This window comes from Myotis daubentonii, chromosome 7 (assembly GCF_963259705.1).
Source record: "Myotis daubentonii chromosome 7, mMyoDau2.1, whole genome shotgun sequence".
Lineage (NCBI taxonomy): Eukaryota > Metazoa > Chordata > Mammalia > Chiroptera > Vespertilionidae > Myotis > Myotis daubentonii.
In genome coordinates, this window is record NC_081846.1 from 86,581,736 (window position 1) to 86,598,735 (window position 17,000).

General features: G+C 42.6%; 1 protein-coding gene across 5 annotated transcripts in view; it reads left to right on the forward strand.

The window, feature by feature from the left end:
* Positions 1–16,759, forward strand: part of EPB41L5 (erythrocyte membrane protein band 4.1 like 5) — a 169,226-nt gene extending 152,467 nt beyond the window's left edge. For 4 of the 5 annotated variants that reach the window (XM_059704702.1, XM_059704703.1, XM_059704699.1 and 1 more), the window contains exons 23-25: positions 3,547–3,588; positions 3,939–4,069; positions 12,673–16,759. In XM_059704702.1, the coding sequence (XP_059560685.1) occupies positions 3,547–3,588; positions 3,939–4,069; positions 12,673–12,739 (240 nt within the window). In that variant the 3' untranslated portion in view covers positions 12,740–16,759. The remainder of the gene's footprint in view (positions 1–3,546; positions 3,589–3,938; positions 4,070–12,672) is intronic. The other variant, XM_059704700.1, reaches the window with a different exon arrangement.
* The last annotated feature ends 241 nt before the right edge of the window (positions 16,760–17,000 follow it).

Consider the following 17,000-nt stretch of genomic DNA (forward strand, 5'->3'; position numbering starts at 1 on the left):
CATTGAAAAAAGAGATAGAGGAAGATATAAACAAGTGGAAGAATATACCGTGTTCATGGATTGGTAGAATTAACATAATTAAAATATCCATACTACCCAAAACAATCTATAGATTCAACACAATCCCTATTAAAATACCAATGGCATATTTCACAGATCGAGAACAAATACTTCAAAAATTTATATGGAACCAAAAAAAAAGACCCCAAATAGCTGCAGCAATCTTAAGAAAGAACAAATAAGGGATCACAATACCAGATACCAAGTTACACTACAAAGCCACCGTAATCAACAGCCTGTTACTGGCACAAGAGCAGGCATATAGATCGTTGGATCAGAATAGAGACCCCAGAAATCAACCCAAGCCATTACACTTCTCCAAAGATGGCCAAGAGACATGAAAAAATGCTCAGTCACTGATCATCGGAGAAATTCAAATTAAAATGACAATGAAGTATCACCTCACACCTTTTAGAATGGCTACCATCAATAAATGGCAGTGTTGGTGAGGATGTGGAAAAAGGGGAACCCTAGTGCCTGCTGGTGGGAATGCAGACTGGTGCAGACACTATGGAAAACATGGCGTTTCCTCAAAAAATTAAATATGGAACTGCTATTTGACCTAGTGATCCCACTTCTAGGAATATATTCTAAGGAACCCGAAACACCAATCAAAAAGAATGTATGCATATTTCTATTTTCATAGCAGCAGTACAATTTACAATAGCTAAGATCTGGAAACAGCCCAAGTGCCCATCAGTAAATGAGTGGATAAAAAAGCTGTGGTACATTTACACCAGGGAATACTATGCAGCAGTAAAAAAAGATGATCTCCTACCCTTTGAGACAGCATGGAGGGACCTAGAGAGTAATATATTAAGCAAAATAAGCCAGTCAGGGAGGGACAAGAATCACATGATCTCACTCATATGTGGAATCTAATGAACAAAATAAACTGATGAACAAAATAGATCCAGAGACATAAAAGCATGGAACAGACTGTGGAACCTCAGAGGGAAGGTGGGGGAGGGTGGGTGGGTGAGAAGAGATCAACTAAAGAACTTGTATCCATATATGCATAAGCCATGGACACAGACAGTAGGGTGGTGAAGACCTGGGGAGGGGGGGAGGGGGGACTAGAAGAGTACAATTGTGGAAAAAGGGGAATATGTCATACTTTCAACAATAAAAATTAAAAAAAAAAAACAGATGGCTAGACTCCACCCTGAGTTTCTGATTTGGTAAGTGTGGGGTGGGGCCTGAGAGATTTTCTGTTTTTCTCTATTAACTATAATTTTATTATATTTTTCACATTTAGATTTTAACCCATTTGAACAATTTGAGTTTTGTGGGGGAGGGGATGTCAATTGTGGTTTTGCTATAACCAATTATGTATTTCATCCTTATATAGACTCCTTATAAAAAGCCAATTCTCTGATTATCTATTAAATAATCCATCCTTTCCCAATTGTTTTGTTACTAATATTTCTATTCTGTTTCATTGGATTCTTTCTTTTTTTCTTGTTTTTGTTGTTTAGTTTTTTATTGTGGTAAAATTTGTATACTATGTATATTGTTGTATACCTGATATGTGTGTGTGTGTGTGTGTATAGTATATACACACACATACCAGGTATACAACATTATAATTCTGTATTTGTACACAGTAGTTCCCTCCTCATCTATAGTTTCAGTTATCCAAAGTTTTGGTTACCCACAGTAAACCATGGTCCAAAAAGATTAAATGGAAAATTCCAGAAATAAACAATTGATGTTTTAAGTTACATGCCATTGTGAGTAGCATGATGACATCTTGTGCCATCCCCTCCACCTGCCTGGGGCGTAGCTCATCTTCATCCAGCATGCTCACTCACACTGTGCTGCATGCACTGCAGTGCTTATGCTCAAGTGAATTGGTGGGCCCTCTTTTCCTGCTCTAGGACTGTTGTGTTTTTATTTTCTGACATCTAGTAAATCTTCAACTATAAATTTAGCATCAGTATGTCAGATTTCCCCTCAAATCTGCCTGCACTAAATTGGAGTCTATATTAAATTTATATATTTTTTGAAGAAAACTGGCATTTTAAAAATATCCCTTTTCACAAACTTGAAATATATTTCTAATTTCTCATCTTTATTTGAGTCACTAAATGTTCTCTCTAAGTCTTCTATATTCCTCATTAGGTTAAGTCCTAAATGTAGTTTTATTGATATTGTGAACGGTATTTGATTTTTTACTATTGAATTAATAATTAGATTTTGTGTCTAGCAAACTTGCTGAATTCTTTCATTAGCCAATCTACTGGTTCCCTTGAATATTCAGTCAGTTTCTAGGGTGTGCTTAATATCTGTCTACAATTATTGATTAATCCATTTCTCATGTGTTGCTAGATCTGTCAGTAGTTGTTTTGCATATTTTAAAGATAGGCTGTGAGGTGCATATATGTTGATGATAATGATACTTAAGTTTCTTTAAGCACTTTAAAGTATCCTTCTTTGCCCTTTTTTTCTCTCTTCATTTCCCTCTGGATTGATATAAAATTGACACCCTAGCTTTCTTTTAAGTTTATATTACCCAGTATATAATTATCTGTCCTTTTATTTTCAACCTTCCTATGTATCTGTTTGTTTTAAATGAATCTTTTATGAACAAGATTTTGTTGCATCTTGTTTTTAAAATCTTATTTGAGTCTCTACCTTCTGATTTAGTTTAATCCATTTATATTTACTGTAAGTATGGTAATAATAGGATTTGTTTCTGCCTAACCATTTTTTGTTTACTTTAACCGTAGTTTCTCTCCTCTCTCTCTCTCTCTCTCTCTCTCTCTCTCTCTCTCTTTCCCATTTCCAGTGGTAACAGTCCATTTTCTTTCATATTGATGGGAAAATAATACTTTGTATTTTTATTCTTTTGATGATTATAACTTATTAAGACCAGGACTTTTTTTTTTTCCAGAATATAAAGCTACCTGCAAGGGCTAGTCTAAGTTTTTATAAAATAGCGGAGTTTATTAGATTATAATTATACACATAAAAGTAAGATCTAGAAAATTAAATGTTGAAATAAATCTAACAAAGGCCCTATGAAGCAGAAGTAATATGGGTGGTTCTATTGTTGTTTTCTAATGAATGCATGATAATTACAGAATGATCTCTGTATAAACAGATGTTTTTTCCTGTGTATTTTTGTGTGCTATTCATTTTGATTTGTTACAATCCATTCTTCAGAATCCTACCAAGAAGGCTGTAATTATTGGTAATGAACTAAAATTTCAGAAAATAAAATGTTAAACTGATGCTGAGGTGGGAAAACTCCTATTAAATGAATTGAAAGTAGTAGTAGCATTCTTGGAGTAGTAAATTTTTAGATTAAAGGGATTCTCAAAATTATTTGTGTTGTAGAAAAGAACCTTGGATTCAGAAGTTCATGTCAGCTCAGAGGGACCATTAAGAACTGCTCCCTACCCCACCCAATGTATTTCATAGTAGAAGAAAGCATGGGGAGTATAATTATGAAAATAAACACATATATGTAATTTATTTTAGGTATCTTCAACATCCATGATCACACCCCGGTGGATTGTGCCAGTAAGTTACTATTTGCAATTTTTCTATTGGTTACCCTTTCAGAGTGAGACCTAAAGGATTACCAGGCTCTTGTTTTTCCTTAAAAACAAGGGGTCATTATCAAAATTCTGTTTACTGACTTAATGGCTTCAAACTAAGCTGTTTAACTTTTCTGTTTGTAAATGCTTATAAATGATGAACAAAATAAAAATCTGAAAGAAAGGATGATTAAAAACAAACCAAAACAACCACAATCATCAAAATCATCGTCCTCATTACCATAATCATTAGGAAGATGACTTAGAGCTGAAGCGCTGACAGTTGGGTAAGCATTGTCACCTCTGCTCTCACGTGTTGTATGTCTCCCTCAGCAGAGCAGTGTCCTTTCTAATGGACTCGCAGGAAATGGACCATCCTTGGTGGGGAAGGAGGGACATGGTAGTGGAGACATGATCTCGCTGATCTCTCCCCCAGCACCATTCTTGGTGGATGCTGTGACCAGGTGAGGAAATTTTTTTAGTTGTAGTTTTTAGGCATCTGTTATTAGGGGGAAAAATTAAATATATTTGAAGCAATAATGTAAATTTTTCTTTCATTGAACTTAATTGAAATTGGATAAATCTTTTCTCTGTTTACTATTGAGACTAGTGTTTTCTTTTTTCTTGACAAGTAGCAATTTCCTACAAAATTATGAAGTAGACATTATGGCTTTTTAAATGAAATCTTTGTTAGATAAAAATGTTACAGGCTTATCTTTTAAAATTTATATTTGTTTTTTTGTGTGTGTATTTTTAATTTATCTATTGTTGAAAGTATTACACATGTCCTCTCCCTCCCCCACATTGACCTCCTCCACCCCACTCCTGTCCCCTCCCAGGCCTTCCTCTGCACTGTTTGTCTGTCCATGGGCTATGCACATGTGCATATTTAATTGATTTGTCTACCTTTCATGCTTTACTATTCTGTTGTCCATCAATATGGTGAAGAGGCACAGCTCAGGGTGACGTAGGAGGTTCCCAAGGTGAGGATCTGAGATAACCTGTACTGAAACCTGTTGCACACTCTTTCTACATAGCACTTGCCACAGAGAAAAATTGGACTCAAAAGAGCTTTTGTTTATCATGTAGTTCTTCAACATTTAGTTGTTAGGACCAAAACTATGCTCATTTTACAAAAGCTTTAAAATTGCTTTCATTTTCACCTTAGACTTTTTCCTGATTATGTCTGGTATTTCTCATGTCCTCCTAGTATTGAAAATATGAGTCAATTGAAGTAAATGCTTTCCTAATTATAGAGGAAAAAATATTAGATGGTTAACTTAAGAGAAATTTAATAGGTTATTTTTCTAAACATATATCTGCCTAGTAACTGCCACTATAAAAATAGAGATTACATACAGAGGACCAGATGATAATGCTTTATAATTGAGTTTGCACAATGTAATGTGGGTTCTTAAGGATTCCTAAATTAAAAATTACAGATGAAAAAGAGCTTATCTCTACTCCTTCCCAAAGCAAAGTAGTCATAAAGGAATAAGAGAGAGAAAAATGACAAGTAGTATACCTGAAACTAATATAATGTTGTATGTCAATTATAATTCAATAAATGACAAGTAAATAAATCAGTGAAACAGAATAGAGTCCAAAAACAAATCAACACGTTTACAGTTACCTGATTTATGAAAAAACACTGTAGGGAAAGAATGGTCTTTAAGTAAATCAAGTAGACAAGTTAAATGTCCATATAGGACATTTAAAAAAAATTCAATTAAATTTATTGGCGTAACTGGTTAATAACATTATATAAGTTTCAAGTATACAATTTATAATACAACATCTGTATACTCCATTGTTCATATATTTTTTTCTAAAAGTTTTATTATTTGATGTTTCATATTTAGATCTCCAATCCATCTAGTATGGATTTTTGTATGCTCACCCCGCAAAGTCTAGTGTCCTTTCATCACCATATATTGACTTCCTTTACCCAGTTTGTTCTCCCCCCATCCATTCCCCTTTGGTAACCACCATTCTGTTGTCTTGTTTGTTTTGTCTTATTTGTTCACTTGTTGCTTTTTGTTTTATATCCCACATAGGAATGAAATCATTGTTCTTTTCCATCTGACTTACTCCACTTAGCATGGTACTCTCAAGATCTGTTCATATTATCACAAATGGCCATGTTTCATCTTTTTTATGACTGAGTAGTATTCCATTGCATATATACAACATCTTCTTTATTTAATCACCAGTTGAAAGATACTTAGGTTGTTTCTATGTCTTGGTTATTTTGAATAATGCTGCACCGAACACATGGGTACATATATTTTAACAGTGTTTTAATATTTTGGGGAAAATACCTTGATTCACCTCATACCATACACAAAAATCCATACTAGATGGATTGGAAATCTAAATATGAAACATCCTATCTAATAAATAGCAAATATGCTAATTGACCATCACACCCTCACAAAAGATGGCGGTGTCCAGTCCCCTCAGCCCTACCAGGGGTCAGCAGGTGCCATGTGCCTCATCCAGCCAGAGTCCCCCAGTCCCCTCAGCCCTGCCTCACCCAGTCCCCACAGCAGCCAGCCTCATCCAGCTGGAGCCCCCCAGTCCCCTCAGCCCCTCAGGGGAAGGCAGTTGGGGCCAATTGGGCCGGCAGGGGAGGGCAGTTGGGGACGATAATGCTGGCAGGGGAGTAGTTTGGTGTCAATCAGGCCAGCAGGGGAGCGGTTATGGGGCTATCAGGCTGGTAAGCAGAGTGGTTAGGGGCAATCAGGCAGGCAGGCAGGCGAGTGGTTAGGAGCCAGCAGTCCCGGATTGTGAGATGGATGTCACAGGGATTGGGCCTAAACCAGCAGTCGGACATCCCCCAATGGGTCCCAAATTGGAGAGGGTGCAGGCTGGGCTGAGGGACACCCGCCCCCATGCACGAATTTCATGCACTGGGCCTCTAGTCAAATAATAAAGCTTTTAGAAGAAAATATAAGTGAACATCTTTGTGGCCTTAAATAGAGGCAAAAGTTTTTTTAAACAGGTCACAAAGAGCTTTATTCACGCAGCAAAAACATTATAACTTGGGTTATATCAAGAACTTCTGTTCCTCAAAATATATCATTTCGAGAGCTTGAAAAGGGAAGCCACAGAGTGGGAGAGAACATTTGTATTCCCTCCCTCTCTCTTCTTCCCTCCATCTTTGTTTTTGATTCTGTGTCTCTATCCCTTCCTTCTCCTCTCTTGCTCTCTCCCTCTCCCCCGTCTGACAGAGGACTCAGTGTATATAAAGAGCTCTTATAAATCAATAAGAAAAAGACAACTCAATAGAAAATTTCACAAAATAATTTAATAGACAATTCACAAAAGGATATACAGATAGGCAATAAGCATACAAGATAGGTGCAGCTTGACTAATCACTGAAGAATACACATTCAAACCACCATGTGAGAACACTGCGTACTACCAGAAGGGCTACAGTGTAGAGAAGACACACAGTACCAAGTGTTGGTGAAGATAGGAGGCAGCTGGAACTCTGAAAATTGGAATAGCCATGTTGGAAATAGGTTTGACAGTATTTACAAAAGTTGAACATACCCAGTGAATCAGTGACTCTCTTCTTATGTGCACACCCAATAGAAGTACAAATATATGTGTATTGAAAGACATGCACAAGAATGTTTATAGCAGCTGCATTCATAATGATCCAAGCTGAAAATTTTACAAAAGCCCCTTAGCAGTCAGCTAGATAAATACTAGAATAGAGCAGTGAAGATTAATGAACTACAACTGCAATGTAGCAATACAGATGAATCATGTAAACATTTTTACATTATTCATTCATTGTTGTGGAACCAAGTACCACATATGTAGCAGCTTAAAACAATACACATTTACAATCTCACTTCCTGTGATCCTTTGCGTCAGAGTTCTCACAGGCTACAATCGGGGTGGCCAGGGATAGGTTCTCATCCTAAGGCTCAACTGGAGAAGGGCCTCCAGTCATGGTCGTTGTCAGAAATCAGTTCCTGAGGACTGTTAAACTGAGGGCCTCCGTGTTTTAGCTGGCTATTGGCCAGAGGCTACCCTCAGTCCTTGTCACATAGACCTCTCCACAATAATTGCTTACTTCATCAAAGCTAGCAAACCAAGAAGGCAGTAGTATCTGCTAGGAAGCTGGAAGTCACAGTCATGTACAGTCTAATCACAGAAGTGTCATTCTGTTCCCTCTGCTATGTTCTATTGACTAAAGCAAATCACAGGTCCTGCCCATGCTCCAGGGGAGGAGATGAAGTAAGCATGAATTCCAGGAGGTGAGGGTCATTGGGGATCATCTCCTCACCATAATGTAAGCAAAGTAAAGTTCAAAATGAGGCACAACTCCTAGAAATCAAAATACTGGTTATGCTTGAGGTAGTTAGTGACTAGAAGGAAGTCCAAAAAGGACCTTTGGAGTGCAAGCAGTTTTCTGTTTCTTGATCGGCATGCTGATTAATTGTAAAGGTATGTTCCATTTGCAAAAAGTCATCAAGCTCTGCACTCATGATCTGTGCACTTCAGTGTATCCATGTTATAATCAATAAAACTTTTTTAAAAATGATGCCCGGGTGCATCTCTGCAGATGAGATTTACTTTGAGTGTTTCCTGTAAAACTTAATTTTAGGTATAAAACCACAAAGACAAAGAACAGGAGCGGAGACAACAGCAACTGAGAGACCTCAACAAGTTTTGGAAGCAGATAAATGATGAATAAGTAGTAACCAATTTTGCAGGCTCCATTTCCTTTTAATATAACTGAAATCTAAACCTGAAAAGGGGAGAGAGTGGAAACTGAGTAACATATAAAGCACACAAATTCACATTGCAGAGCCCTGGAGAGGCTCAGGAATTGAGGGTTCTGATGTTTGTGAAGATAGGGTTATACCCCATGTAAATAGTCCTCCCTGACCTACCCGTGCTGGAGGAGCTGGGCCAGAGAGGCACTGGATTGGGTTTCTGTAGAGTAAGGCCCCGAACTGAAAACAGGAAGGTTAACTCAAAGTCCACACACTGAAAGTCCAGAGTGTCGTTGGCTAAGCATAAATGTCTCGAGTGGGAAATTAAGAGGATTCTTTTACAGAGGAACTGACCCACCAAAGAGAAAAGGCCCACAGGCTGTTTGGGGATCCCCTGATGGAATTGCCAGGAAATCCACCTAAAAGCTCTACCTGAAGCCCATCGATGTTCAGCAGTTTTGCCCACGGGTGGTTTCCAAACAGCATTCCAGTGCTTCCCTCTTCAGTATGATGGGAGCAAAGGTCATCAGATGTTTGAGGAAAGACCAGAGCAGGGAAACTGAATGAAAAAAACAGGAGGAAATAAAAACTACACAATGGTAATGGGGTGAGGGAAAAGATAACGGACTGCATCTATGCAATAACACAGGACATTTAGAAGAAAAGGAACAGAAACTAACGTATTCTTAGAAACTATTAACCAGGTTAAAAATAAAATCCAAAGAATATGTGGAAGATAAGATGGAGGAAAATCTACCCCAAAATAGAAAAAAGTAAAAACTGGGAAAGAAAAGAAAATTGGAGGGTTGGCCTAGGAAGTCCAATATATGAGTTGCCGGGGTTCTTGTTCCAGCATCAAGAAGGGTTCAGGAATCTGGAAATGGCGCTGTGCGTAGATGACATAGGAATCCAGAGACTAATAAAGAATCTGGAGACGAGATATAATTTTGAAAGGCATTGGGGGTCAGAGGACCTTCAGCTAAAGGAACTGAAGACTCCCTCCTTGTCTAGGACCCTTGCTTTTATTAACACACTTTGTCCTAAGGCAAGGTGGAGATAATACACTTCAAAGGGTAAGGTTTCACAGGGTACAGAAGCATAGTCAGTTTGGGGAATAGCCTACGGCTGTTCAGGTGTTTGGCCAGTAGGAGGCAATAACATGTAGATTAAGATGCCCTTTAACTGTCTGGCAGCCACAATCAGTTTCCTGTTCAGGTTTGGGGAAATGCCTTTAGCCATTCCCAACAGGTGACTACATGTGTGACTCAACCCTGTTGAGTCCCCAAGTTTCATCAACCTTTTGATGAAACTCTTGAAATTATGACCTGCTGGAATTGGTCTACAGCAATGAGTCATTGGCGATAGAGAAAGAAGAACAGAGTAAATGAAAGTGAGAGAATTGTCACAAAAAGGAATCAAGATTCCCTGGAACAGAAGTACTTGAGTTTTTACATTCAGCAGGCCTACTGAGTACCCAGCACAGAAAATGAAAACAGACAACGCCAAGGAACGGCGTGAAATGTCAGAATATCAAAGTTAAGAGAGGGTACATGTCTGTGGGGCGGGGGGAAGAATACATACGAAAGACTAGAAATCAGAATGACAGCCGACTTAACTAAGAGCTGGAAGATAATGGAGCAATGTCTTCAGAATTCCGGAGGAAAAGCATTTCTCACCTAGAGATTTATAGCCAAACGATCGATGAAGTGTGGGATTAGGAGAGAGAGATACAGTTTCTCTAAATAGTAGGTGCTTCTCCTGTGGTCTTCCTCAGGAAGCTATTCATTGGAGCATGTGTCCCATCAGAACTAGCTGATTATCTAAGAAAGAAGACGACGCGGGAGCCAGGAGACAGAGGAGCGGGGATTTACCCGAGGGAGGTGGAAGCAGCGTCCAAGGTGGCAGCTGCCCACCTAGGTCTGGAAAGCACCCTGTGGATTTGAAGAGGGGGATATAGTTCCAGGAGAGATGTTGCCAAGAAGGAAAACACATAGCCCACCCCAGATTTTTAAAACATACATGGCACGGCCGACCTACTCAGAAGAGATCCGAGGTTATCTGCGAGGTTAGGGGTCAGTCGGAAACAGATAGAAAATTGGGAAAGTGGTTCACAACAAAGGAGCAGTTATTCAGTCCCGGGAAAACAAACTGTGCAAGAAAAAATACTTACTGCACCTATATTTAGTTGTGACAATATTTGCATAATTACAATAAATAATATTAGCATTGCCAAAAATTTTCATAAACTGTTGAAAAGATAAGAATGAAGGATTGTGGGGCTGGTGAGTGGGGTGCAAGAATGTCAGGTTTTGCCCTAGCTGGTTTGGTTCAATGGATAGAGCATCGGCCTGTGGACTGAAGGGTCCCAGGTTTGATTCCGGCCAAGGGCCCATGCTTAGGTTGTGGGCTTGATCCCCAGGAGGGGGCATGCAAGAGGCAGTCGATTCATGATTCTCTCTCATCATTGATGTTTCTCTCTCTCTCCCTCTCCCTTCCTCTCTAAAATCAAAAAAAAAAAAAAAAAAAAAGAATGTTACCTTTTCTTAGTCTCTAGTAGGAAGTCATTGTAGAAACATCTCTTAGAACAGTTAGGACTGTCGCTAGTTGTGCATGAGAATTACCGAGAGGGCTAGCTAGAACACAGGTTCCTGGGCCCTACCCTCAGACTCTTTGGTTCTGTGTGTCTGGTATGGTGTCTAAGAATCTGCATTTATAACAAATTCCAGGGCCTACACTCAGAAAACCAGAGATACAGAAAAGTGAAGGGAAAATTCCAGAAAAAAAACAACACACCCCACAGTTGAAAGTGTTTGTGTAGTAGGAATGGAGAGGGTGATATAAATAATTGCTGTTTCATTTATAAATCTTGTTAGTACTTTTGATATTTTAAACTACAATTGACCCTTGAACACAACATGGTTTGAACTGCACCAGTGTACTTATATGCGTATTTTTTTAAATTAATATAAATCCACGGATTCGACCAGCCTCAGATGAAAACCAGTCTTTTCCATCCCCAGACGCATGGTGCCAACTATGCATTGTTCTATAGCGTTTTATAGAAATGCTATACATATTCTTGCCAGTCTGAATATTGGGTGGATTTTGGTATCCATGGGGATCCTGGAACCAATCCCCAGTAGAAACCAAGGGGCTGTAATTAACTTTTGAGGGAGTCAAGTTATGTGCAGATTTTCAACTGCACGGTGGTTGGCACCCCTAACCCCCATGTTCAAGGGTCAAATGTATGACCTTGTACTATATGTTTTGATATTAAGTTTATCTGAAACCAAAATCGATGCTATATTCTTGCACCTAAGTTTATGCTCTTCACTTACAACAGAGACTCTTTTGCAAAGCCTATATATTTTTATTTTTTTAATTGAATTAAATTTTTTATTAATCCCCACCTGAGGATATGTTTTCATTCATTTTTAGAGAGAGAGAGAGAAATATTGATCTGTTGCCTCTTGTACGCTCCGACCTGGGATTGAATCCACAACCTAGGTATGTGTCCTGACCAGGAATCGAACCTGCAACCCTTTTGGCACACCCACACCAGGTGACATTCAAACCAACTGAGCCACCCAGCCAGGGCCAGGGCCATATACTTTATTTTTCACATAGCTCTAACAAAACATACTGACTGGTATAGGAACTTGGACAGCCACCTGATACTATGTAAAGAAGCACAGAACGGCCCACTGGGTTTTTCCTGAGCAGGTTCTGTCATGCTCAGCACAGTACTGTTCTTGGTATTCATAATAATAACTGACTCATCAAGAAATGGGCAAGTGTCTGTTTGGTATATTTTATTCAAGGAAGTAGGAGACATTGATATCTTTAGATTTCATTTCAAGATGAAATATGCATTAGTTATCTAGAAAATTCCCTTCTGTAGAATACCTCATTGCTAAATTAAGTATTACAACAGTCATTTAGGTCTGTTATTTTATTTTATATCAGTATGTTTTTATTGATTTCAGAGAGGAAGGGAGGGAGGGAGGGAGGGAGGGAGGGAGAGAGAGAGAGAGAGAGAGAGAGAGAGAGAGAGAGAAAGAAACATACATCAATGATGAGAGACAATCATTGATTGGCTGCCTCCTGCACGCCCTATACTAGGAATGGAGCCCGCAACCCGGGTATGTGCCCTGACTGGGAATTGAACCGTGAGCTCCTGGTTCATAGTTCAACATTCAACCACTGAGCCACGCCAGCTGCTAGCTCTGTTATTTACTCTCAGCATGCTCCACGTGGCACGCGTGGAGAAATGGGTGTTGTTTCAATCTCAAAGGGTTTAATTGAATAACTCATTCTTTCTTCCTTTCAGCTCTGCTCCAACTGTGAGCGGAGAACCCATCTTGAAGCAGAAGTGTTTACTGACAACGGAGCTCTAAGGGATTGCCTCCTCCTCGCTTGTACCTGGAATGCCCAGCACCCTCCCATAGTCCGTCCTGGAATCAGTTCTGCTGAATGTGTTGGATTCAGGGGTTTGCCCTGTACTTGTTGGTAAAAAAAAGTTTGCCTAGATTTGACTTCAGTTCCATGAAAAACAACTACGTGTTTTGTCTGACTGGAAGAGTTTAATTACACTGCGTATTTCCTCAGATGAGGATACCTGGTCTTTTACTTTCTTTAGTTTTCGAAGTTTTAAATTCCTAAAACAAGTGTAAGGCATTTTCTATGGTTTGCTTCAAGCTCTTGGCCCCACCTAGTGGTTGTAATTGTTCATAATGCTTCCTAACGAGGCAGTCTCTGGTGGTCAGTGTCATTTCTCTCTCTAGTGTCAGGATGAGTGTCCCTAACCTGTTAGAGAACTTGCACTTTTCTCTGCATTACCTGGAAGTCAGGGGTTTAGGAACGTAATGAGGATATTATGTAGGTAGGTGCAGTGCTAGCTTTCTTTCTCTTTTTAACGATTATTACAATGCTAAAGAGCAGTTTAGAATACAGAGGGTTTTCAAATGTTGCCCATATTTTTGAATTCTTACTGGACTGGCTATCTTAGTTACATCAAGGTAAGACAAACCTTGAGGAGAACTACAGAGAAATCAATAGCCCTTTATTTTCAGCTGGCCTTCCCACGGGAAGCAGTCATGCACCACAGGTTTCCTGTAAGTGTTCAGCCGGGAAAGGGGAGGGGTGGGTGAAAGTCACCCTGGGCGTGTCCTCCTTCCTCACTCCTCTTCCTGGGCCCACAGACTCGGTGAGGAGGGAGCACAGACGCTCTGGGCTGGCCCTGCTCCACGCAGGTACCTACTGAGCTTAAGGGATTGCGTATGTAATTAAGTGCTCATGTGTGCTGCTCAGCATAAAGGAGCATCCAGTTTAGATCTTAAACTCCTGGTGTAGGCTGCCCTGAGCCATGCGTGTGCTCAGGGGAACACACCAGCGTCTGAAAGCTCAGGAACTCCGTGTGTGCTGTTTCCCACCGAGCCGAGCCGTAGAGATTGGAAACCACTTTTGAACAAAGCAGTTCTGCTGAAGAAAAGAAAGTTCCCCTCCTGCCGCCGGCCTCCCCTTAGCCCTCCGCTAAGCTTGTGAATCTCATTGTGGAGCTCTTGCCAATTCTTAATTGTAAGACAAACTGCAGGCCCCCAGGGCAGGGGCTTGCCCAGGACACGTCGGCCTGGCCCTCAGCGCTTCAGGTCCGACAACCCTGGATGCGCTCACTGCGAGCTTGGAAGGCCCACAGTTCCGTCCAGTTTGTACAGTAGCACCATCCTCACTTATAACTTTCTAGAATTTAGGGATTATGTTGATGTTGTTGAAAATATTCTGTAGCCTTTGTGTTGTCAGGCACCTGTATTCTTGCCAGTCTGAATAGTGATAGGGACTTTCTTAAAATTCATGTGAATCTCAAACTAAAGGACATTTCGTCTCCTGTCCTGACATGAGGTGTTAACATGGAAATGAGTGCTTTTTTTTAAATCCTCACTCAAGGATATTCTTTTCCATTGATTTTTAGAGAGAGTGGAAGGAAGAGGGAGAGACAGAGAAACACCATGTGAGAGAGACACATTGATTCGCTGCCTCTGGCATACCTCGGATTAGGGCCAAGAATCAAACCCCGGGACTCCTCAGTCCACAGGCTGATCCTCTGTCCACTGAGCCAAACCAGCTAGGGCTGGAAATGAGTGCTTTAATGAGGGGTTAGCCCTGACCAGTTAGGCACCTGCCAGCTACACCTCTCCTGTCCTAGCTGCTGCGGGTGCCTTCCAGAACCCTGTTAACACTCATCTTGTTCTGCTCGTCTGGGGATGGAGGAGGAGGGCAGGCTGCGGGTATCTGTGACGTGTCAGAGAGGGAGTGGGAGGTCAGTCTCTGAGGAGAGAAGCTGTGTGAGGGAGTAGAGGATGCTAGCAGAGAGATCTGCGATGGCACTGGGTAAGAAGGCGCTGGTTCCTGGGGTGGTAACAGGGGCAGCTGTGGTGGCTCTACAGGCTGGTGACCTCCGGGGCACAGCCCTCATTCCAAAGGTTAAAATCCACATCCAAGTCATCTGATGAACTGAATCAAGGCCGGATCCTCAGATGAGGGGAAGTGGCCCTGCTCACTGTTGAGAATGACTGAGCCGGGCAGGGAGTCTCTGAATGGAGATGAGGTTCCATGCCAGCACAGCGCAGCTGGAAAGCAGCAGGCGCTCGAATGCACTGGGAGCAGTGAGAACGCCTCTGAACAGCGGAGAGCTCGTTTCCGTGAGCCTCCAGCTACAGAGCTGTCCGCTTCCTCCTCTGGAGGGGCTTGGGTGGATGTTTAGCTGAGATGACAGACCCAGATGCAAAAGGCAACAGAAGGCTCTTTAGCCCAGGCTCAGTTGCGCTGTGGTCACTTTCTTTCCGGTTTCCAGGCCAGGGTGGCTCTGCTGGCTCCCTGGGGGTAGGAGGATAGAGCTTGTGCCTGAGCGAGGTCAGGCGGGTGTGAGACGTGAGGGAGCTGTTGTCCCCTTGCCGTGGCCTCATTGGCCTGTGAGTGTTGCTGTCACTGCTTCCTAACGCTTTGCTGTGTACTGCCCTGGGGACACTTCCCTCGGTCCCTGCAGTGGCCTATGTGCTGCTGGCCGTGGGGGAGCAGGAAGGGCAAGAGCCTCAAATCAGCGGATGCCAGCCCTGGTGGGAGGGCGAGTGCGGGGTGGAGGAGGGTGTAGGTTTCGGAGTTCTGCCCCAGCCCCTTCTGCGGAGCCTGGAAGGGAGGGTCCCCTCTCCTCCTGCTACTCAGTAGTGTCCCCTGTGTCCAGGGACGGCTGGTGGTCCTTTCTTTCCTGCCCTTCTGGGGTCACTGCTGTATAGAGAAAGGTTGGTCTCCTTAGATCCTGATAAATTTTGGCCGTCCCTAGCAGCTTTCCCGAGACTTTATGTTGCTTTAAGAAAAATTGTGTTTAGAAATACTTTTGCAGTCGGCTAACTGTTGGTCTTCTTTTGCACGATCATGATGTTCTGTGGGCAATTCAGGAGGACAGCTGGGTCGGAGCTTCTTCTAGCTGCTCGGTTCCGACTAGCACCCTCCTCTGCCTTCTCGCCTAGATGAGCCCTGTCGGAGCAGAGCGCCCGCAGGCTTCGGGGCGCTGAGGCGGCGAGGGTCTGGGGAAGCCAGCTCCTGTCTCCTCGCCCAGAGAGGCTCGGCAGGCCTCCTGTAGAAGCAGCGGTAGCTAGTTCTTCCTGCGAGGCCATGGGAAGTGCCCGGGCATGTGTGTTCCGGGACAGTTCACTTACAAGCACAGGTGCGAGTCCTGATTCAAGCTTTGTGGTTGGTAGACTGGCTCCGTGGGAGGCGGGCAGGTATGCACAAGCCTGCATCACCTGTCATGGGGGCACCGGGCATTCCAGACGTGGGCCTCGTCACTCCCACGCAGACAGGATGTAGTCATGGGCCTCCTGCTCTGGGAGCCTTTGGAGCAGCCGCCAGTTTCCCGTTAATCTTGCCCTCAGCCTCTAGCTGCTTAGAGAGCAGGAATCTCCTGTGGACTAAGGAATGTACATTTCTATTTTATTTGTTCTTTTCTCCTCAAAAATGTAAACACACTGATCAGAAGAAAGTTGGAAGCTTTCCCTGCTCTCAGCCAGGAAATGCAAATGTGTGAGGACTGGAAAGGCGCCGCCTCTGCGTGTGCGTGGGGTGGTGCGTGTGGGAGAAGGGGTGGCGCCTCACCCCGAGGCTGAGCGGAAGCATCACTCCCGGGACCTGCAGGGAGGGGCCTGATCGCCCTCCTGGGGGGACAGAAGCTGTCGCCTCACTAACCGCTCTTTACTTCTCATGTGTGAAGCTTTGCGGTCGCTTTGCGAGTGGACTTTGTTTTCTGTCGGGTGCACTGTTCATTCACGCGTCCGCGGTTTTGTATGTGAGAAACTGCGCTGAACTCGTGTGTGTGCTGAGATGACAGCTGTAGATGTGACCACAAATAAAGCTTTCGAGAAACACTTCCGTTTTCTGAGCCGCCTCTGTGCCCTGGGAGCGGAACCTACCCGCGGGCGTTCTCTCTCGCAGCAGCCGCCGGAGGTCCGAGCACAGCTCAGGGGACGCGAGGACGGAGACAGCGCACGGCTCCGGGCGTTCATTTCAGGGTCTGGTGCGCCTTTGGGAGCAGAGGAAGGAGGAAGGGTGAGGACCTGGGTCACACAGCACACGCTGGAGGCACAGCGGCCGCCCGGGGCGGGGCGG